This window comes from Nycticebus coucang, chromosome 6, assembly GCF_027406575.1.
Source record: "Nycticebus coucang isolate mNycCou1 chromosome 6, mNycCou1.pri, whole genome shotgun sequence".
NCBI lineage: Eukaryota > Metazoa > Chordata > Mammalia > Primates > Lorisidae > Nycticebus > Nycticebus coucang.
In genome coordinates, this window is record NC_069785.1 from 24,034,249 (window position 1) to 24,057,236 (window position 22,988).

At 35.3% G+C, this 22,988-nt stretch overlaps 1 protein-coding gene across 2 annotated transcripts in view; it reads right to left on the reverse strand.

The window, feature by feature from the left end:
- Nucleotides 1–1,399: 1,399 nt before the first annotated feature.
- The window catches only part of G2E3 (G2/M-phase specific E3 ubiquitin protein ligase), a 56,014-nt gene continuing 34,425 nt past the window's right edge, over nucleotides 1,400–22,988 (reverse strand). For both annotated transcript variants that reach the window (XM_053594592.1, XM_053594590.1), the window contains exons 8-15: nucleotides 22,154–22,270; nucleotides 20,825–20,949; nucleotides 20,595–20,724; nucleotides 18,232–18,539; nucleotides 15,086–15,267; nucleotides 11,408–11,580; nucleotides 2,432–2,622; nucleotides 1,400–1,772 (exon numbers count right to left, since the gene is read on the reverse strand). In XM_053594592.1, the coding sequence (XP_053450567.1) occupies nucleotides 1,516–1,772; nucleotides 2,432–2,622; nucleotides 11,408–11,580; nucleotides 15,086–15,267; nucleotides 18,232–18,539; nucleotides 20,595–20,724; nucleotides 20,825–20,949; nucleotides 22,154–22,270 (1,483 nt within the window). In that variant the 3' untranslated portion in view covers nucleotides 1,400–1,515. The remainder of the gene's footprint in view (nucleotides 1,773–2,431; nucleotides 2,623–11,407; nucleotides 11,581–15,085; nucleotides 15,268–18,231; nucleotides 18,540–20,594; nucleotides 20,725–20,824; nucleotides 20,950–22,153; nucleotides 22,271–22,988) is intronic.

The following is a 22,988-nucleotide window of genomic DNA, read 5'->3' on the forward strand; positions in this document are numbered from 1 at the left end:
GTGGCTCAGTGAGTAGGGCGCCGGCCCCATATACTGAGGGTGGTGGGTTCAAACCCAGCCCCAGCCAAACTGCAACCAAAAAATAGCCAGGCGTTGTAGTGGGCGCCTGTAGTCCCAGCTGCTCAGGAGGCTGAGGCAAGAGAATCGCGTAAGCCCAAGAGCTAGAGGTTGCTGTGAGTCCTGTGATGTCATGGCACTCTACCGAGGGCGGTAAAGTGAGACTCTGTCTCTACAAAAAAAAAAAAAAAAAACCAAAACAAAAAACATTTTATCTCCCATAACAAATTACCTATCATAAGGATTTAACTTCAGTGGAAGACTAGGGCCTTATCTCATTTATATTTGATATAAAATTAAAGACAACAGATCTTTTCCCAATGTTTTCCTTTTGTAGGATTGTAAACATGCAGAGATGATTATGGGGCTATATATCTTAACATTGTTACTATATGATTTCTTTCTACTTTTAGGTATTCTTTGACTTTTAGTAGCATTAACAAAGTTAAAAATGAAACGTAAGTAGTTTATAGAAGGATACACAGAAACACAATACTTTGTGTGGTGATAGAGTGGGTTTTTCATTCTATCCTTTTTACTTTATACATTGCTTATATAACACAGGTATCACTCAAGAGCAAAGAAGGTAACTGTATAATGTTATGGTACCAGATTACCTAGTATACAACGATATTAATAATAAATAATTGTTAAATGATCAAATCTATCACATGGCAATCCACAGAGATCATTCAGATACCTAAAAGGATTATGCATCAGACACATTGAATATCACACATATGATACAGCAAAAAAAAATTCTATGGTACACTTTCTTAGATATCTTCAACCACAACTTATCTACCTCAGAAGTGTTTTTAAGATTATGAATGTCCAGATTCCAGAATATTTGTGCAATTTTGCTTTTTATATAATATTTCCTATTAGGCATAATCTAGTCACAACATGAGTCTTTTTAATATAAATCAGTAATCTAAAAACATATTTAATAACTAATTTAGTGCCATCTAGAAAATCATACATAATAATACATACCCCAGAATAGATGTCTCTGATTTATATAACAAGATTTACCCAATTAACTTTTCTACTTAATGCTTTAAAATAAAATAAGGAATAATTTGAAATTGCATAAAACTAGAAAAATCAGGCATCTTATAGGTTATCCTAATTTATAAAAATAGTGAGCAAAATAGTTTTTATGTTACATACACCACGCCATTAAACCTAATAAAGTCCGTACAACCATTCTGAAAGTATTTATATTCAGGTTTATGAAGCATGTATATTAACAAAATGGAAAAATATCACCAATTTTGATTAGTATGCCTTAATAAAAAAAATTTTTAGCTTACATGGCCAAAACATTCCTTTATGTTAGTAACATAAATTTTATTGGGTCAAGGACCTAACAAATTTGTTACAGTGATGATAAAGTTCTGAAACAAAAAAAGTTTTCAATAGCAGCTTTTTAAAGAAGGATCTCCATGAAATATCTTAATGTTCAATGTAGTGAGAACTTTCTTCCTTTTCTAGTTTTAGAGTGTTTCTTAAGGCAAAGTCCATGTTTTCTTGAAACTCTTTATATGTACTGGTGACTGGAATTGCTAAGCAGTTATTACACTTGTTTCCAACAGGAAAATCCATATGCAGGCACTCAATTGAAGGAGTAGGTTTAAATCCAGCTGGAGGAATGGAACTACAACCAGTTGCAAAAATAAGAATGTCTTCCATTGTGGTTGCAGATTTACCATCTGAGAAGTTCAGAAAGAGAAAAAGAAAGGAAAATAAATACATGTCATCTATTAATTATTGCCACAGACTCTTCCCCACTAGACTTGAAATAAAAGGCACAGACTCCCACACTCATTGTAGGCAAACTAAATCACCAAGCCACATGTAGAATAGGCAAACAGTTCATTCAATAAATGAATCTCAAAGCAAAAGGATTCAAAAAGTCATTTAGTTCAATTATTCATTGACTATTTGACCATTTCTAAGTCATCACTATCTGATAAATAGTTCAACAGATACAAAGGAAAAACCTGAATGATGAAAAAACAAAAAAACATAGCTAAACAAAATTTAAATAAGAGTTAAAGTTTTCTTTTAAACCTTACTCTTAGAGCTAATGTTAGCTAATCTGCTATACTTTGGCAATCATCTATATTTAAAGAGTTCCATGAAGAATGCCTTTTATCTCAAATTAAAAACCAAGTTACAAAATATGCTCTATAACATTTCCTATCACTTCTAACTCAGTCATAAAAACCTGCTTTGAAATAAGTTTCTTTTGCAAATATGTAGTTAGCAGATAAAATTTTTATTATTAATATAAGGCAAAATTCAAAGAAAGAAATATGCTGAAACAAATGTTCTGAGATAGTTAAATAAAAATAAAATATCCACATACCCTCAACATCTTGTAAGTAACTGTTCCAAAACCCCAAAGTTTGTACGTCAGGTAATGTATGTACTGTGAAAAGATCACTAAGGATTTTTGCAGAAAGATTCCCAGGTTTATGACAAAGGATGCTACAAAATGCTTCTGGGTAAGTCTGAATTTTCTCCAAAACACCAAGAGTTTTCAGACCCTGCTTAAAACTTAGGAGAAGAAAAATAATAAGCCAATATTCATACATGTGTGTTTGGTATAATATTAGGGAATTAACATTTCCAGGTAATTTACCTAGAAGTTTTAAAAATAACTAATGATTAAAACAAAAACAAACCCACAAAAAACCAATATACAGTATTTTTAGACACAAGAAAAAAGAAAACATCGACATGTAATATACAATACTTTCTAATCTATAACAAGCAAATACATTAATATAAAATGAATATTTTATTTATTTATTTTTTTGAGACAGTCTCACTTTGTCATACTCGGTAGAGTGCCATGGTGTCATAGCTCACAGCAACCTCCAACTCTTGGGCTCAAGCAATTCTCTTGCCTCAGCCTCCCAAGTAGCTGGGACTACAGGTGCATCACAACATCTGGCTATTTTTAGAGAGGGTCTTGCTCTTGCTCAGGCTGGTCTCAAATTCCTGAGCTCAAGCATCCTCCCAGAGTGCTAGGATGAATGAATATTTTATATGCCTACATTATTTAACTTTATAGTGTTTTTCTCACTCTATCGCCCTGGATAGAATGCTAAAGTGTCACAGCTCACAGAAACCTCAAACTCTTGGGCTCAAGGGATCCTCTCACAAGTAGCTGGGACTACAGGCATGTCCACTGTGCCCAGCTAATTTTTCTGTTTTTATTAGAGATCTGGTATCCATCTTGCTCATGCTGGCCTTGAACTCCTGAGTTCAAGGGATCCTCCTGCCACAGCCTCCCAGAGAGTGCTAGGATTACATGTATGAGCCAATATACCCAGCCAGCTTTATAGTTTTAAAACTAATTTTTATTAAGAGGAAAGAAGTAGACATCTGAAATTTTACACTTAGAAGCTAGTTATAATAAAAATGAAATTTCTTAGACATTATCAACTGATAAATCTTAATCAGGTAAAAATTTAAAACTGGCTTGACACCTGTAGCACAGTGGTTACGGTGCCAGCCACATACACCAAAGGTGGTTGGTTCGAGCCTGGCCTGGGCCAGCTAAGCAACAATGACAACTGCAACAAAAGATGGCTGGGCGTTGTGGCAGGCACCTGTAGTCCCAGCTACTTGGGAGGCTGAGGCAAGAGAATTGCTTAAGCCCAAGAGTTAGAGGTTGCTGTGAGCTGTGACACCACAGCACAATACCCAGGGCGACAGCTTTATAGTCTGTCTCAAAAAAAATAAAAAAATAAAAACTTAGGTATTCCTAAAGAGAAATTAACAAAGACAAAACAAAGTAGGAAAATATTTTAATATTTATGACAGAAAATGAATTTCTCTAATATTAAAAAGAATACCTTTTTTTTTTTTTTAGAGACAGAATCTCATTTTGTCACCCTCGGTAGAGTGCCGTAGCATCACAGCTCACAGCAACCTCCAGCTCTTGGGCTTAGGCGCTTCTCTTGCCTCAGCCTCCCAAGTAGCTGGGAGTACAGGCGCCCGCCACAACACCCAGCTATTTTTTTGCTGTTTGGCCGGGGCCGAGTTTGAACCCGCCACTCTCGGTATATGGGGCCGGCACCCTACTCACTGAGCCACAGGTGCCACCCAAAGAATACAAATTTTTCTAAAAGATCAATAACCCAATAGGAAAATTCAGCCAATTCTTAAAAATTATTTTAGTTCCTTCTTATATTATATCCCCTCCAATTAGACATTTACTTTTTGTACGATCTGGGTTTAACTCGTTGACTAATTTTGTTACCATTCCTCCTCATTGAAAAGCTCCCTCTAGCATCTTTGTATACAGTAACTTTGCAAAACTGTTCACAGAATGTTTTGTACTGCATTATGTAGACAATCATATAGACTACAAATGCCATTTTTAGTTTTTCCAATCCTTTTTTACCCTAGACAGAGTTTTATTTGTTGCTCTCAGTGGAGTGCTATGGTGTCACAGCTCATGGCAACCTCAAACTCTTGGGCTAAAGTGATTCTCTTGTTTCAGCCTCCTGAGTAGCTGGGACTACAGGTGTTTGTCACAACACCTGGCTTAGAAGAAAGGGCCAGATTACATACCAACAGTCTCTAACTACCAGCCCCTGAAGGCGGGTACAGTGACATCACTAAGGTGTATAAGCAGGTAGAGTTCAAGAGATAGAGTTGTAGGTAGATGTCCTCAGAACACATGGCTCCTGAGAACCAGAATGACCAGGGTTCAAGATGCTTTCCACAGAATTAGAAGGCATGCTGTTAATAAATATATGTAAGCTTAAAAAAAAAAAAAAACCATTTTCTGGTATTTTAATTATTTCAACCTCTTCTTGCCCCAAATTGTTTTTTAAGGGCTGCTTATTTTTATCTACCCAGGTTTCTTCATTTCTTTGCTCATTGTTGCTTCTTTTATCTTTTTCTTTCCAGATACTATTTCTTTCTTCTAATTGGTACCGCGGATTAAACAAGACTATTTAATCTTCAGTCTTTTAAGATTAGGCCTTTTTAAGATTATTAAAATCTCAAAAAAATTTGTTGCTTTAAAGTCATTTTTAAATCCAATTAAAAATACTATCTTTTAACAGTAGAATCTGTCATTTATTTTTATTGTAATTATTAATCTATTTAGACAATTTTTCTAACTTAAATTGTGCTTTCTACTTCGCATGTTTTTCTTTCCCGTTTTTACCCCCTTTTTCCTGCCCAGTATAAGTAAATGGTTTTTTAAAAAATTTATCCCCTAATGTCCCCCAAACTGTTTGAAAGTTACATGTTCTATTCTATTATTTTAGAGTTTTTTCTTTCCTTTTTTTTTTTTTAGACAAGAGTCTCAAGCTGTCACCCTGGGTAGAGTGCCGTGCTGTCACAGCTCACAGCAACCTCAAAATCTTGGCCTTAAGTGATTCTCTTGCCTCAGCCTCCCGAGTAGCTGGGACTACCAGCACCCGCCACAATGCCTAGCTATTTTTTTGTTGCAGTTTGGCCAGGGCTGGGTTTGAACCTGTCATCCTCGGGCCAGCGCCCTACTCACGGAGCCACCGGGGTCGCCCCATTGAGACAATCTTATTTTGTCACCCTTGGTAGAGTGCAGTGGTATCATAGGTCACAGCAACCTCCAACTCTTGGGCTCAAGTGATTCTCTTACCTCAGCCTCCCAAGAAGCTGGGACTACAGGTGCCTGTCATAACGCTCAGCTATTTTTTTTGTTTAGCAGGCCCAGGCCGGGTTTGATTCCACCAGCCCTGGTACATGTGGCTAAGATCCTAACCACTGAGCTACGGGTGCCGAGATTTAAGGGTTTTGTCTTAAAAGATGTACATTTGATTTAATACAGTTTAAAGGTAGCTGATGCGTCGCCACTACTACCTCAGCAATACAAGTCTCTTTCCTTAAACAATAAATCCATTAACCTTGCTTCCCATATTAACATACTCATCATTTTCTGATATTTTAGTTCTTTCAACCTCTTCTTGCCCCAAATTAATTGTTTTTTAAGGGCTGCTTATTTATCTACCCAGGTTTTTTCATTTCTTTGCTCACTGTTGCTTCTTTTGTCTTTTTCTTTCCAGGTACGATTTCTTTCTTCTTATCTATTTTATTAATCTTCTTAAGAAAAAAGTAAACTTTGTCCAAAAATGTCTTTATTTCCTCCTCACTCTTAAAAAAATGTATTCTATTATTACTTCTGCTGTTTCCAATGTTCAGGTGATTGGAAAAACTGCTTTCAGAAGCACAGATGTTCATTCTTACAATCATGTTTCTTTGGTCAGGCTGCAGTTTCATCACAAAGTACACTACTTTGGCTCATTAAACACTGTGAGCAGCATTTTCTTTAACATTAAGTATTTCCCCAACTTCTTTAAATATGTAAGTGAATGCCCTTACTGTAACTTTACTGATGCTTTCTCTCTTTGTAAGTAAATCTTATTCCTCTTCCAGATTACTAAATCTTCCAGATTCTCTCTTCAGCCACCTAGCATTTAACACAACCACCACGTTTTTATTTTGACAATCATTTTTGTTACTGTATCCGTCCTGTCTTCCCATGAGTCACTTGAATATTTTTTTGAATTCCATTTTATTTATCATGCTTTGGGTATGTCTCTCTGCATAGATATTTTAAAAAAAGAAGTCTACTGGTGTCAACATTTTACCAACTCAAGTGCAGATACTCATCTCCCTTTAAGTTCTTTTAAACTTTTCTGTTTATAATACAACCTCCTATTTCCTCTATATACATCAGGAACCACACCAGACAATGTTTTACTACTTTAAAAGAGTCTTGTAGTCAAAGAATATTTGGATACATTTAAAATAGTTATATGTGTTAAACTGCAATATTGACATATTAATAATTACATCCTTTGTAACTATTTAAAATTATAATGCTATGTTATATTTTAATTTGGAAGAGTGCTAGGGATCTCCTAAATGTCTATCAATAGGGAACTGGCTGGAAAAAATAATAATATACCCAAATAATGGAGTTCTGTATAGCTCTAAAAATGAATGAAGGGGATTGGTGGGATTACACCAGTGGTGCATCTTACAAGGGTATATGTGAAACTTGGTAAACAGTCTGCGAAGCTAGTGAATGATGCTCCATGATCATATCAATGTACACAGCTATGATTTAATAAAAAAAAAAAAACCGAATGAAGGGATATGTCTATTTACCACCATGGAGTGATCTACAGAATATATTGCCAAGTGAAAGACAAAAAGAAAAAAGGAGTGGATGACATGTTACTACTAACAGAATAAATGAATATTTATGGCTGAGGTTTAAATGCCACCTCCCCCCAAACAAAAAACTCACGTTGAATTTAATTGCCAATGTAATAGTATTGGGAGGAAGGTCCTTTAAGCAGCAATTAGTTTCGGGGGACTAGTCCCTCATTACAGTATGAATGCCATTATTGCTAGAGTGGGGTCCGAATAAAAAGAACAAATTCAACTCAATTTCTTCTCTCTCTGTCTGTGTGCTTGCTTGCCTTTCAGTTATGTTGTAATACAACAAGGGGGCCTTCCCAAGATGCCAGCACCATGCCCTTGGATTTCTCAGCCTTCCGAACTGTGATAAATTTATTTTCTTTATAAGTTACCCAATCTCAAATATTTTATTATAGCTGCATAAAATTGACTGAAGCAGAAAATTGGCAATAAGAAGTGGGGTTGTTGGTATAGCAAATACCTCAAAGATAGAAGCAACTTTGGAATAGAGTAATGGGTAAAGGCTGGAAAAAAAATTGGAAGTACAGGCTAGAAAAAGCCTGTGTTGCCATTAATAAAATATTCAGGGTGATTCTAGTGAGGCCTAAGAAGAGGAAAGCTGATGGGAGAAGGGAGAATCTAAATCTTCGTAGAGATCACTTGAGTGGTCATGGTAAGAGGTTGGTTAAATATGAACAGTAAAGCCATTCAGATAAGGCCTTAGACAGAAACAAGGAACAAGGTATTAAAAGCTAGAGTAAAGGCCATCATTATTATAAGGTAGCAAACACCTTGCGGAGTTGTAACTATGTCCTAGGACTCTATGGAAGGCAGAACTTAAGACTGAGAGGGTATCTGGCAGAATAAATATATAAGCAAGAAAGCATTCAGACTGCTGGGTGGCTACTTTTAATCACATATAATGAGAAGGAAGAGGAATGAAATGATTCGAGGATGGACTTTATATAAAGATGAACTTTATAATGAAAAGAGAAGCAGTATGGAAAAATATGGAAAATGTGCAGCCTGGCCATATAAAGAGTGAAAAAGCAAGTTCAAGAGAGAACACTAAGGGTATGGCTAAGTAACTAACCATTTGCTAGAGACTGCCAGGACGGCAGATAGCCAGGTACTATATACATTAATACAATGGGAAAAAGACCCCCAAAGGCATTTCAGGGATCTTTGAGGCTGCCCCTTCCATCACAGGCCCAGAGCTCTAGAAAGGCAGAATAGTTTTGGGAGAAGGGACCAGGGTGGCCTCCATGGGCCATCTCATGCCTGGAAGGTTTCCATGTGGTGTTAATTCTGCAGGCATGTAAAATGTAAGAGCTAAAGGGCCATGACTACTTATACCTAGATTTTTAAGGATGTCTGTCAGAGATAGCTGACATATTGACGGCTCAGGAAGGAACATGACAGAAGGGCCAAGTTGTCACAGAGAGTCCCCACTAGTACTATGCCTAGTGGAACCAGGGGAGAGGGACAGACCCTAAAATCTCAGAACTGTAGGGCTACCAAAGTACAACTCCAGCCTGGGAGAGCTGCAGAATAAGATGTCCAACCTGAGGAGCTGAAGTATGGACTGAGTCCACCAAAGGCATAGAGGCTCAACCCCTGCCTCAGTGTGCCTGATTGTGGGACATGGGGTTAAAGGGGAGCTCTGAAGCTGGAGCTTGAAGATTTAATGTTGTTTCCCTGTTGAGTTTTGAACTTTACTTAACAACAGTTACCCTTTTCTACTTGTCTATGCTTCCTTTTTAGCATGGGAATGTCTATCCTATGCCCATCTCATCATATTTAGCTGCATAAAATGGACTGAAGCAGAAAATTGGCAATGAGAAGTGGGGTTGTTGATATAGCAAATACCTCAAAGATAGAAGGTATCTACCTGTTTTGATCTCACAGGCTCACAACTAGGGGGAATTTGCCTCAGGATGAATTTGCCTGGAGTCTCACGCATATCTGATTCAGATGAGACTCTGGACTTTTGGGGATACTGATATAAAATGGATATATTTTGTATGTGAGAAGAACATGGGTTTGGGGGGAGAAGCAAGGGTGGAATGGTATGGTTTGAATGTCCCTTCTAAAACTCATATTGAAATTAAATGTTCAATGTAATGGTTTTGGGAGATAGACTTTAACACATCATTAGGCCTTGGAGGCTCTGCCCTCATGAATGGATTAGTGTATCAGAGTAGATTAGTTATGGCAGAAGTAGGTTCCTGATAACAAGGATGAATACAGCCATTTCCAATCTGTCTTGTGTGCTCGCTTGCTCATCCACAATGTATGACACAACGGAAAGGCCCACCAGATGCTAAGCAGATGCTGGTACCCTGCTCTCTGACTTCCTAGCATCTAGAGCTGTGAGAAATACATTTCTTTTCAAGTTAGCCAGTCTCAGGTTTCTGTTATAGCAGAACAAAATGGACTAAAACAAACATACATAAATTTATCCATTACCACTAAAAAGAAAAATAAGTAATTGAAGGATAAACCACAAAAAGATGTCAAAGTGGTGACTTCATAAGGGGATGGATGGAAGGTAGACAGTAAGAATGAAATCTATCTTTCTTTGAATATACTTCATATCACGGAGCTAAATAAATTCTTTTGAAATAGTCATAGATTTGACATTTTATTAAAATCAAATTTTAATAAAACTTAATAACTAAAAGCAATAAAAGTATGCCCATTTAGTAGTACAACAACACAGAGAATATTCCAAATGACTTAAAAGTAATTTCACCATACAGTCTTAGGACAAAAAGAAAAATAAAGTTAATGATTTGAGCAATATTATATGTTCTTGATGATAATGTTGATATTGCTAATCTGAAACTATTGTTTATAAAATCTGGAATAAATTAAGTGAATAATTACTTCATCCTCTAATTCTCCAGTGACTTGAGAACTGGATTTCTCAACATGAGACAAAGAAAAAGTAAAAATCATGTAGTAATGAATTTGAATTATCAATATAAACTCATGATATACTTTATTGCAAAAAAAATCAAATTGAAAGCAAAAAACAAAAGAACCTACAGCAAAAAATAAACAAAAGAACCTATATTTTCTAGTTTTGGTCCACTGAAAAGGATTATAGTATACAACAACCAAAAAGGCAAGAAATGAGTACCCCTAGTACCCATGCTGTGGATACTACTTCCCATTAAAAAAGATGTTCCTTAGGCCAGAATGCACAAAATGAGTCTGAAATACCTTGTCATATCACATATTGCAAGAAAGCTCTCAAAAATCGTTAAGCCTCACATGAGAGCACTCCAAAGAAACAAGAGGCTTATATTAGCCAAAGACATTAATTTTTATAAGAATTATAACCATAATGGTTTTATATAAATCAAGTATGCAATATTTAAATTTGTGGGTTACTAAAAGAATGTTATCGAATTGATCATGTCTGAGATGATATGATATTTGCTAAAAGTAATATTGGAGTCAACAACAAAGTCAATAACGAAGGTAAATCAATAACAAAGATAAACTAGACTGGGTTAGGTTAATAATAGTTAAATCAGGGTGATGATTACATAGGTGGGAGAATGGCTTGAGCCTCAAACAGGAGTCTGAGGTTACAATGAGCTATAATGACATCACTGCAGTCTAGCCCAGGAAACAGAGTGAGATCCTGTCTCCAAAAAAAAGAAAGGAAGAGTGTGAAGTGTCAAACTTAAAGGTTATTTGCACAAAAATTTTGAAGACTAGCATTCTAAACTAAAGAAGATCAAGAATCACATCTACCTTATCAATCAAAAAATGGTCAATATCTACAATAGTCAGCAGATGACAAGTGTTCAGTAGTTATTAAATGAAAGCACAGAGATAAAATAGTTGGCTCATGTGATAAGAGTTTTGTAAATAATTTTTTTGAAAAATAATTATAAACTTAACTAATGATTGCCTCTATGAAACTATCACACATTTATGAATTCAGTAGAATGTTCAGAATAATAACCATCCTAAAGTGGCTTATTTTAAAGTATTCATTTTAAGGAGCATTTCAATTTTTTTCTTGAGAGAAACATATTTATTACCAAATATACCTCACATTTTAAGACAAAAATTAAGCACTGAGAGAATCTTTCACATACAAACAATTTACCTCTCAAATGGTGCTTGGACTCTCTTAATTACATGGTAGACAAGTAAGTCTTTTACCAACATATATTTGTCATTTAATGTTGTGATAAGTCTGACACATCCAGTAAACTCCAGGTAGTTATAAAATTCATTTATTACTGAGTTTAAGTCAGTCATATTTGTTGCAGTGTTTATCTGTAATGGAGAAAATATACCCATTTTACTCATTTACTTGTGAGTGATATTTACATTTCACATGACATTTATTATTTCATATTCAATTTTTTGAGTACATCAGGGTGGAGTGAAAATATACCAAGAAATATTTTTCTAGAATAAATGTCTGGCAATGTAGTTCAACAAATACTGTATTAATAAATTTCTGCCTTCAAGAAATCTAGAGTATAATGCCACACTGTACTACAGGAAATTTAAATAAAAGGGAATAACTGACACTGAAAAGGTATATAGCACTAAAGAGGCAAGACTGATGACCTAAGATTTCATGAAGAGGAAAGAAAATCAGCTGAGAATTTTAAAAGATAGATAGAATTTTATCCAAAGACTATTTTAGTAAATAGTCAGCATAAACAAAGAAATACTGAACCATTTACATGCCAGATACTTTCATATAGGTTAGCCCCTAAAGAAAGCTACAGAGGGGAGGCGCCTGTGGCTCCAAGGAGTAGGGCGCTGGCCCCATATGCCAGAGGTGGTGGGTTCAAACCCAGCACCGGCCAACAACTGCAAAAAAAAAAAAAGGCCCAGAGGGAGAAAAATAGAAATAGGAGGCTATCGATATTTGCAGAAAATTTGTTATTTTTTTCCCAAAACATGTTTCTCCCAGAGATTTACATGATTCCCTCATTCATTTCAAATCTCTACTAAAATCTCAAAAGTCTGCAATGACTACTCTCTTCAGGGACCATTTCTTTTAAGGGCCAGATAGTATTCTAGGCTCTTTGAACCATCTGAGTGTCTCTTTCACACCTACTCAACTCTTCCACTGTAGTGTGAAAGCAGTGAAGCACAAAATAAGTAGGTAGGCATGACTATGTTATAATAAAAGTATTTAAAAAAGGTTTTAAAAGAGGAAGTGGGCTAGACTTATGCCATAACTTGCCACCTCCTACCCTAAAATCTATGTAACAGATTTTAGAGAGCAATAAACATGTCTTTTTTGAGTCACTGCCTTTTGGGTCTATTTGATACACAGGTATAGCTTAAACCCTAACTTATATGAACCCTAACCATTATTTATCTCCTTTTATTCAGTTGTATTTATCCTTATCATATATTTTACTACCATGATAGGTTACATTTATTTATCTTCCGTGTTAAATGTCTAAAATGTAAATTCCAAGAAATAAGCGTTTGGTTCACTAGGTTCATTAATAAAACATATGGGGCACATAGTACTTGCTGACTAAATGAATGAACAAACACTGGATCATGGGCGGCGCCTGTGGCTCAGTCGGTAAGGCGCCGGCCCCATATACCGAGGGGGTGGGTTCAAACCCGGCCCTGGCTGAACTGCAACCAAAAAAAAAAAAAAAAAATAGCTGGGCGTTGTGGCGGGCGCCTGTAGTCCCAGCTACTCGGGAGGCTGAGGCAAGAGAATCGCTTAAGCCCAGGAGTTGGAGGTTGCTGTGAGTTGTGTGATGCCATGGCACTCTACCGAGGGCCATAAAGTGAGACTCTGTCTCTACAAAAAAAAAAACAAAAAAACCCCCACTGGATCATTATAGAAACTGGAGTAGATAAAGCCATGAAGACAGCTGGAGGTCCTAAATGCTCTAATGAAGAGCTTAAACTTTGTTTAGTAGGCAATGTGATGAGAAGCCATCGAGGATTCCCAAAAAAGCAATATGGTCAAAACCATACTTTTGAAAGAATATTCTTCAATAAGAATATCAGAATAACATCCTAACTGCCTAAACCTAGAAACAGTAAACACACTGGATATAAGAAAGAAAGGTTGAAGCTAAGCTACTCTCAAGAGCAAGGTGACTTGACATGTAACTGGAAAATGTAAGAATGAAATGATTCTTTCTCTAGCATGGCAGGGAAATAAGAAACCTCTTAGAAAGAAAAAGCAAACAGGCAAAAAAAAAATCTAGGAAAAAAATTATTTTTGTCTTAAACATATTGGTCTCAATGTGCTACGAAGACTCAGATCTTATTTGCATATAAAAGTCTGGGGACTGGAAAATGTAAGTCTACAAATGATTCAAGAAGGGCTAGGGGAGACAGAGACTTTCCAAAGAATATAGAATGAGAATTGTTACGTTAATACTGAAAATGCCTAAGTTTCAAGGATAAGAAGAAATATTAAAACAAAAACAGTAGTCAAAAGTAGGAGGGAGTATAATATTAAACAAAATAGCAAGAGGAATTCTGAGAAAGCAGTAATTGCAGAAGTCAGAGAAGATGAAAAATTAGAAAAGAAAGGCCTTTGGATATACAGATTCAGATCCCTGCATATAAATTCTGGACTAGCCAACCTTAGAGGTGGCTGGGAACAGAAGATTTTAAGAAATACAATAGAACCTATTTAAGTTGACTACTCAAGGGACTGCAAGAAAATGACCTACATACTCAGATGGTCAACACAAAAGGCCTACTGTACTGATATGTACTATGAAATTGGATTGACCTAAGGAGGTGGTCAACTATGGAGGTTCTTCTGTAAACAGGTAATTGGAAGTGGAGACAATAAGGTTAAAGTACTTTTTTGGTACTTTAAAAAGGACAAAAGGAAAATGAAGAGTCGGGTCAATTAAAACATGATTTTAGAAGGAACAGTCTTGGAAATAGAATATAACAACTCACATTGTAACAGTGCTTACTTTGTGCTTTAGGAATGGAGGCCTAATAAGATTACCTAGCATATCCAAAGTCACATAGCATATAGCAGTTATTAGATCAGCATTTAAACTAAAATCTGACTTCTGAGCATATGCTTTTAATCATTAAACCACACTGTCTATTAATTGATACAATGGATAGAATATGCTTAAACAGAAGGAGGTTAAGGAGGAAAAGTTAAATAGCTTCCATTGCCTCAACTAGTTTCTGAATCAGTAACATTCAGGCAATACTTATCTTCAAGGGCATTATGATAAATGTATATTCATGTCACATGTGTAGTACAGGGCCAGTTATAAGTGCTCAATAAATGATGGAAGCACGGAGTCGTTACCCCCACCCCCTCCTTGTTTCCACAATGAAAGAAATTCAGTCTGGACTTTCTCTCTACTGATCACTCATATCTCCCTATAGGAGGAAAGGTAAATATTCTGACTGACAGTCCAAACAAATCTTTTCACTCTTTCAGATCCACCTGCTGGCAAGAAAGTGAACTTTGATCTACTTTCTAACATCCAGTAAGGAACCCATCTCATATTGCCTCTGGCAAGGTAGATAAATCAATCTAGGCCTGAGGTTAGCAAGCCATTTTGACCACAGATCTAAGTCATTTTCCCACGAACCTAGTCACGTTATCCAACTAGTTAAACTTGGCACAGTCTGACTTTTCCATCTTATCTGTCTCTTATCTGGTTCTGAACTCTATTAATAAATAGAAATATTGCATGTTGACAACCTTTACTCCACAGAGTATTCCATTGTAGATCAGTCACTTATATTAAAATATACGTAGAACATTTTCTACATTTCAGTAGGCAGGTACACTTCTTACCCTGATTATAATTTGTGCCACATCAAAGTCTGAAACATCGTCTAAAACTGGTTGGGTATTTTCTGGTCCATAAACAAGGCAGTTAAACAAGGTTTTAGAAAAGAAACCAGGTGAAGGACCACCATGAACCAAAGAAACGGCAAACATTTTCCCAGCTTCATAGTAAAGATTCTCTTTCAGAGCTGTAAATACAGATGAAAATACATCAAATACAGTTCTTTTACTATTATAAAATAACTATCATTTTTAACAAATATATATATAATTAATCTAAAAATCTAGCATTAAATATAAAATAACAATTCTTAGCAGCTATCATGTCAAAAATACAGACATCATCTAAAATATATGAGAATATTTTTTCTGAATATAAAGTAATCGCCTATTACAGAAAAAAATGTAAATACAGAAAATGTTAAAACAAAATATTTATAACCCTATCACCATAATAACTATTGCAAACACTTTGACATATAGTCATGTACTATATAATGACATTTTGGTCAAAGAAGGACCAGTCCCTAAGATTATAAGAAAACTGAAAAATTCCTATCACCTAGCCTAGTGAAGTTACAGCCACCTTAATATCACAGTACAATGCATTACTTTTTCCTACGTTCAAATACACAAATAATTCTTACTGTGTTACAACTGCCTGTAGCATTCAGTGTAGCAACATGCTACAGAGATTTGTAGCATATGAGCAATAGGTATATATACCATATAGCCTAGGTGTATACTAGAATAAACCACTTTGGAAAAAAAAAGAATAAACCACTTTGGTATTTGCAAGTACACTCTATGATCTTTACACAATGATGAAATCGCCTCATGACACATTTTTCAGAATGTATCCCTGTTGTTAAGGATGCGTGATTGCATTTATATCAGTGTGTACAGAAATATACATATAAATTTCTTGACGTCTGGTTTTTTTCACATATTCTATTGTAAACATTTTCTTATTCTATTCAAAATTATTCAAAGCTACATTTATAGACTAACTTAGAGATACACTACAATGCAAACCATCCCCTTATTATTGGCTATCCTGGCTAAGTGATATTTTCATCATGAGACATAATGTTAGAATCAACATTTGTTTGCACATTCTCATTTATATATATATTTGATTAGAACACACTCCTACATACACTTTTAGCAGATCAAAGAAATCAACATTTTTAAGGTTCTTTTTTTTTTTTTTTCGTAGAGACAGAGTCTCACTTTATGGCCCTCGGTAGAGTGCCGTGGCCTCACACAGCTCACAGCAACTGGAGCTTAAGCGATTCTCTTGCCTCAGCCTCCCTAGGAGCTGGGACTACAGGCGCCCGCCACAACGCCCAGCTATTTTTTGGTTGCAGTTTGGCCAGGGCCGGGTTTGAACCCGCCACCCTCGGTATATGGGGCCAGCGCCCTACCGACTCAGCCACAGGCGCCGCCCTATTTTTAAGGTTCTTGATCTATTGCTAAATCATCTTCCCAAAAGGCACAAATTTACTCACAATAGTATATGCTATTTTACCATTCTCTCAAAGCTTTATATATTTTTAAATTATCATTTTAAAAGTTTTAGTAACTTTGATATGCCAAAAAGATGATACATTTTTCCTTCATGTTTTCTATTACTTGTTGAAAGTGATTTGTCAGTAACTAAAATTAACAATATTTGAACTTACAATAAAACCTCTTCAATAATAATCTTATAAGCTCCATATGGAGTCACATTTTACAGATGAAGAAACTGAGACCAGAGAGCATAAGTACCAGTAATTAAGAAGGTAAAGCTACTGAAGTAGATGTGTATAAACTTAAATTCAGATTTTGTGAATTAAATTCATATACTTTACACTGTACCAAAGCTACCTTGAGTTAACAATACTGATTATTTGGAAGGCTTTTTTTCTTTAAGGGAGTTTAGAATTAAACAGTGTAAACTGTATACAGGCAGTGCCGCATTACAACTACCTAACTTAGGTACAACTCACACTTTTGAACAGAAGATTTTACAGTAAATCCCTTAGTTACAAACATCTAACTGACGTACAACTTGCACTTGCAAACAGAGGCTATTATGGGTAATAAGTAAATGTACCTGTTCCAACTTACATACAAATTCAGCTTAAGAACAAATCTATAGAATCTATCTTGTTTGTAAGCTGTCAATGGTGAGGAAGCTCTGAAGAAAATACAGGAAGAAACTCAAACAGAATGAAATGTCTTCTCATTCTCTTTCAAATTTCTTACTGTAACAAAAGTGGTATAAAACTCCTAAAGGGAAACAACAAAAAAAAACCCCAAAATATGTTTCTTTGAAAATGTTCAAAATCATGTATGAAATTAAATGGCAGTGGTTGCAGGGACTAGGGGAAGGGAAGAATGGGGAGTTAATGTTTAATGGGTACAGAGTTTCAGTTTTGCCAGATCAAAAGAGTTCTGGAGATGGGTGGTGGGGATGGTTGCATAACATGAGTGCACTTAATACCATTGAATGGTATATTTTAAATGGTTAAAATTTTGAATTTTATGTTATATGTATCTTATTACAATAGAAAAATTTTAAATTAAATAGCAAATATAATCACAAAGAAAAACCTCCTAAAGGAGAATGCTGTTTTGTGATGTCTGTTTTAATTATAGACATTAAGTCTTTACCAATAGTAAAGACAGAAAAGTATTATATACATAGTTGTGTAAGAAAAAAATCTGACAAAGAAAAGCACATTGGAAAATCCGTTACATGTGGATTAGAAAACTACGTTGTAAAAATCCTATGTTGTTAAAAAAAAAAAAAAGGCAAAGTGGTCAGCTGCAAATTCCAAATATGTTAAGAAAGAATTCAAATAATCCCCTACGTTTGGCCACTTTATTCAAATGAAATTAGAGTAAATACGAATGAAGTCATGTAATGACTTTAAGGGAGATGCTGCTATAAAGAAAGCATAGTATTCTTAAAAACTGTTTGACTACAAAATTTACTTTTTAAAATACTTACTCCCTGCCCTGTTTTCCTGTGATTCTATCAGTAGTTTATAAACAAAATGAATTATACATTTAGACCACAGATTTGAATATCAATTCTAACCAGCTATCTATTCTTTTAAACGGTGATATTCAGTACACATAAGAATAAATTAAATGATTACCTTGAGTATTTAGAGATAAATTCTTTGACAAGGACCCTTCAAACAATGGTGAGTTCTCAAGATGTTGCAATAAGAGACTTAGAAATTCATGCTTTGATCCAGGACGCTCTCTTCCAAAGTTATCATTTTCATTAACATATGCTACTTCAATTGCATATGAAGGATTAAAGCTTTGCTTTCTGAATTCATCTAAGGCACTATTCCAGATATTGGTTTTGTTGATATACAATCTTTTAGTTATTTTTTTAATTTGGAATCCTAACTCTATCAGTATAGTCGAAATATCTCTTTTATACTTGCTGCCTTGCCTATAAAACATGAATTTAAACATAGGTAAGTACTTCAAGGTACTTTATGTGAAACAGCAATTAGACAGCCAATAGAAAAGGATAAAAAAGATTAAAAGGACATTCTTCCCCAACTCCCACCCCAAACCACAACAGTGGCTGCTACCAGACCAAAACCTTTTATTTGACAACCTTAAATTCTTGATTCTTTAACCCAATCTTCTGCCAAATTAGAATCAATTTACAAGAATGTTGAAGGATGATTATGTCAAATTTGTCCAATCAATGGATTCGGGTTTAAGAATAAGAAGCTCAACCTCTCACCTTCCTGGCCCATCACTAAAACATGAACTTGCTTACTTGTAGCTCCATACTCATTATACCCTTTTTTAAAAAAGCAAATGTAATCGCTGCTTACTATCTGAGTAAACCATAGTAAGAGAGATTACACAATGTACTGTTAATCATAAAATTATAATTAAATTATATTTAATAAATATTATAATTAAATTATATTTAGTAGAGGTAATGTTTTAAACAAATTCACAATCCCAACAGTACCTTTTAGTCTAGACTAGTAAGTCTCAAAGTATGGAAATGGACCAGCAGCAGCAGCATCTGGGAACTTGTTAGAGATACAAATTATTAAGCCCCACAGAACATCTACAGAATCGTAATCTCTGGGCATAAGGCCCAGCAATGTATGTTTTAACAATCTAGCTTATTGTTGTACAATGACTCTCTGCCTCAGTTTCTCCATCTGTAATTGGAATTAATGTACTAAAAATAATCTTGCTTTAAGTAACACTTACGGATCATCTTTCTATACCAAGTATGGTTTGTCATATCCCAAGACATTACAATGCCACAGCTCGCGCCAAGCTTATAATCTTTCTTTACTTATACAATCCCCTCTTCATTAACTCAAGTCAAATAAAAACCAAAGTCCTTTGAAGGTAAGATTATACTTTTTATAGGAGGTTGATTCCTTGCTCCTGCCTGGACCAGTGGAAATGCTGATGCTATTCTTCTAAAATATGACTGCATAGTAAAGCAGAAGCAAGGATTCAGGCTTCCCTGGTGTAACATTATTGAAACCCTATTAAAATTATTTAAAAATGATGCAAACATCTTTTTTGACACTATATTATCACAATATTTACAACAGATAATTTCAGTTAACATGAATGGCACTTTAAAACAGTAATTCTTTACTTTTTGAGGAGTACTTAATAGTCTACCTGTCTGCAAATTCAGTTATCAAATATTTTCATAAAAATTCTCTTTTCCATTAACAAAGTTTTAAAATTTGAAACTATTTTGAATAAGAAAATATTTCAACATGCTTAGCTACTAATTCTATGTTTCTTATTTTGCCCTATTGGGTAAAGCAAGGCTGTAAAAATGCTTTTATAAAACTGAATAAATTTAAAATCCTAACTATAACAGAATATCTGGCACATTATAAGGATGTAACTCCAGTCTTATTTAAATGTTTATGATTTTGAAATCTATTCATTTCTTTAACTTATGGAGATAGTTAAGAACTAATGTGATAATACTTATAAACTTTCTAAAGGAAAGAACTGACAGCAACAACAAATATATTGAACAAATAATGATTATATCAATAAAGAAACCATCTATATACTAAATAGGATTCCATTCTTATAACAATGTGATATGGTATGATTGATATTTTAATTTCCTGTCTTACTCTAGAATCAAGTAGAATTTTGAGCACATTTTTTAGATAAAATTTTTTCAAACTATCTTGAAAATTATCTGTAGTAACAAATTTTACATCATGAATCAGGAAACACTAAGACAGATTTCATATACATTCTTTTACACTCAATATAATCCTACATGCAATTAATATGATATTTTGTATTCTATTCTATTCAATTTCACTTTTTTTTTAATGCTGGCTGCAATGACTTCACGATCAAATGTTGGGTGCTACAGTTTAAAACACTCTTTTAGACTACTGCGTTAGTATTCTAAGTGTATACAGCATTTCTTGTCATAATTTTCTCCAGATGTTTACATTTTTCTCCAATTCAAAATACACACCTTAGTAGCTCTTTACTCTGGACTCCAGGTGACTGTCTTGGTAATTTGGGTGATGACTCTTCCAACAAACAATCAGCAATTCCCATATTAGAGTTGGGTAATGCATGTTTTTTTGCTTTTTGGAAATCTCCTACAGATTTAAATACCAATGTTAACATAATGGAAATATAAGTAAAAATGTAATAATATGCATTTGAATAAACACTTTATTCAAAACCATAAAGTATTACCTGAATTGTAGATAATACTTCTGCATTCCAAACACTCCCAGTTTTGTTCCCATGATCGTAGTGAGGAACAGGCTAAATGTGTTCCCCTGGACCCACAACACTGACAGCGCTTTATTTCCCATTTGCTGAGGACATATAGAAAAGTAGATGCTTACATTTTTGGTATTAGTCTGTTTCAAACACCACCCTCTATGCCATATATACACAATTAATCCTTTTACCCAAAGGAAAAAAATCAGATTATCTGCTCCTCTAAATATCCTCTAACTTGATGTAAAAACAATACGAACAGTGAACAATACCACATACCCATATGCACATACACAAAGTATACAAAACATTGGAAAGAATGATAAAAGAGAGGAAAATTTTTTCCTTTCTACTAGGAGATGACAGTGTTTGCAAGGAGACTGCTGTGTCTGATACGGAAGCATTCCATAGTAAATTTCAACATTAGGAATATTCACTAAAATAAACTTGTTCAGACACCTGAGGTACTGTGTAGTTCAACAGGATTCAGACCTTCCACATGGAAGTCTTTATATTCATTCTCTATTACCTGTTCCCCCATCCATGTTTCCCTACTGTGTTATGGGATGTATGACAGTTCATCTTCATTTTGGGTATGGGGCCCTGTCATCTTTGTGTGGTTATGAGCGTATCCTCTTTATATAGAAATGGTTATAGCTCCCTAAGTGTGTGGAAGTGTGGGTGGCAGGAGAGGTATCCAGATACCCTGCTCAACCCAGGGGTGTGGGTGTATCACCCCTCTATGTGGGTATGGGTGTGCTGGTGTATGTCTCTTATGTGTGTGTTTCCTCTATTTCCCCAGACAGTTCTGCCCACTGATGATGATGAGGAAGAAGACAGCTAATATGAGTGCTTATTGCATACCAGGCCCAGCTCTCACTCTTTATATTAAAAATTTAAACCTCGGGTGGTGCCTGTGGCTCAGTGAATAGGGCACCGACCCCATATACTGAGGGTGGCGGGTACAAACCCGGCCCCAGCCAAACTGCAACAAAAAAATAGCCAGGCATTGTGGCGGGCACCTGTAGTCCCAGCTACTCAGAAGGCTGAGGCAAGAGAATCACCTAAGCCCAGGAGTTGGAGGTTGCTGTGAGCTTTGACACCACAGCACTCTACTGAGAGCGATAGAGTGAGACTCTGTCTCTTCAAAAAAAAATTAAGCCTCATAATTTTAGAAGGTAGAAAAGTTAAAACTTAAAAACATCCTAAGAGCAAACTATATTTTACTAACTACAAAACCTCCTTTCTCAGCTGAAGTTTTAAATAAGGAACTAAGCACAATTGAATTTCCAGAAATACCTGTCAGGTACATTATAGTCTCGCCCTTCCTTGCAGCGACATCTTCGGACATCACAATGCTCATAGGGCTGCAGAAGCTCTTGATAGGCATTTTCCTCTAATTCCCAAGATGCATCTCTATAAAAGAAGCAAAACATACTTTTACCTATGTTACACAAAAGAATCAGCAGTGAATCTCAGCAACAAGAATAAAACTAATCCTTTTTATAGTCAATCATTCTCATCAAGATATAAAGCCATTAGTGTCATTTTATCCTACAGTTAATTATTCTCACAGTAAATTTTCAAATGCTAAATGAAAAATTAACCACAAATTTTCTAAAACCCATTTTTCTTTAATATTTTACTTCCAATTTTTAATTTAAAGTTTAGTATCATTATTTCTGAATTCCTCATCTTTAAGCTTAAGAAAATTCTTCTCATGCATTTAAAAACCACATCTTCCTTTTCCTTTTTTTAAAATTCTCTTTTTCTCCTTCCCCAACCCCCAGAATACTCAGGCTTCCCCTCACCCCTTCCACCCCCATGGCAGCAGCTGCTCTACCATGCTGGGGGGCGTGAGTCTGGAAGCATGAGGGTGGGGTGGAGGAAAAGCCACATCTTGATTCTCCTAGATAATTTATACATATTATTTTGAAGCCTATTATAATTGTGTCTATACCAACCAACTAAAATTGGTCACAGCTGAGGTACTTATTAAGGACTCTAAACTAACTAATGAGACATTTACATCACAGTCCCTGCAGCCCAAGAACTGGCAATACAGGTAGGAGAAGGATACTTCACATTTTAACACTTGAAATGGCCACCTTCCATGATCACTTGATGAAGACAT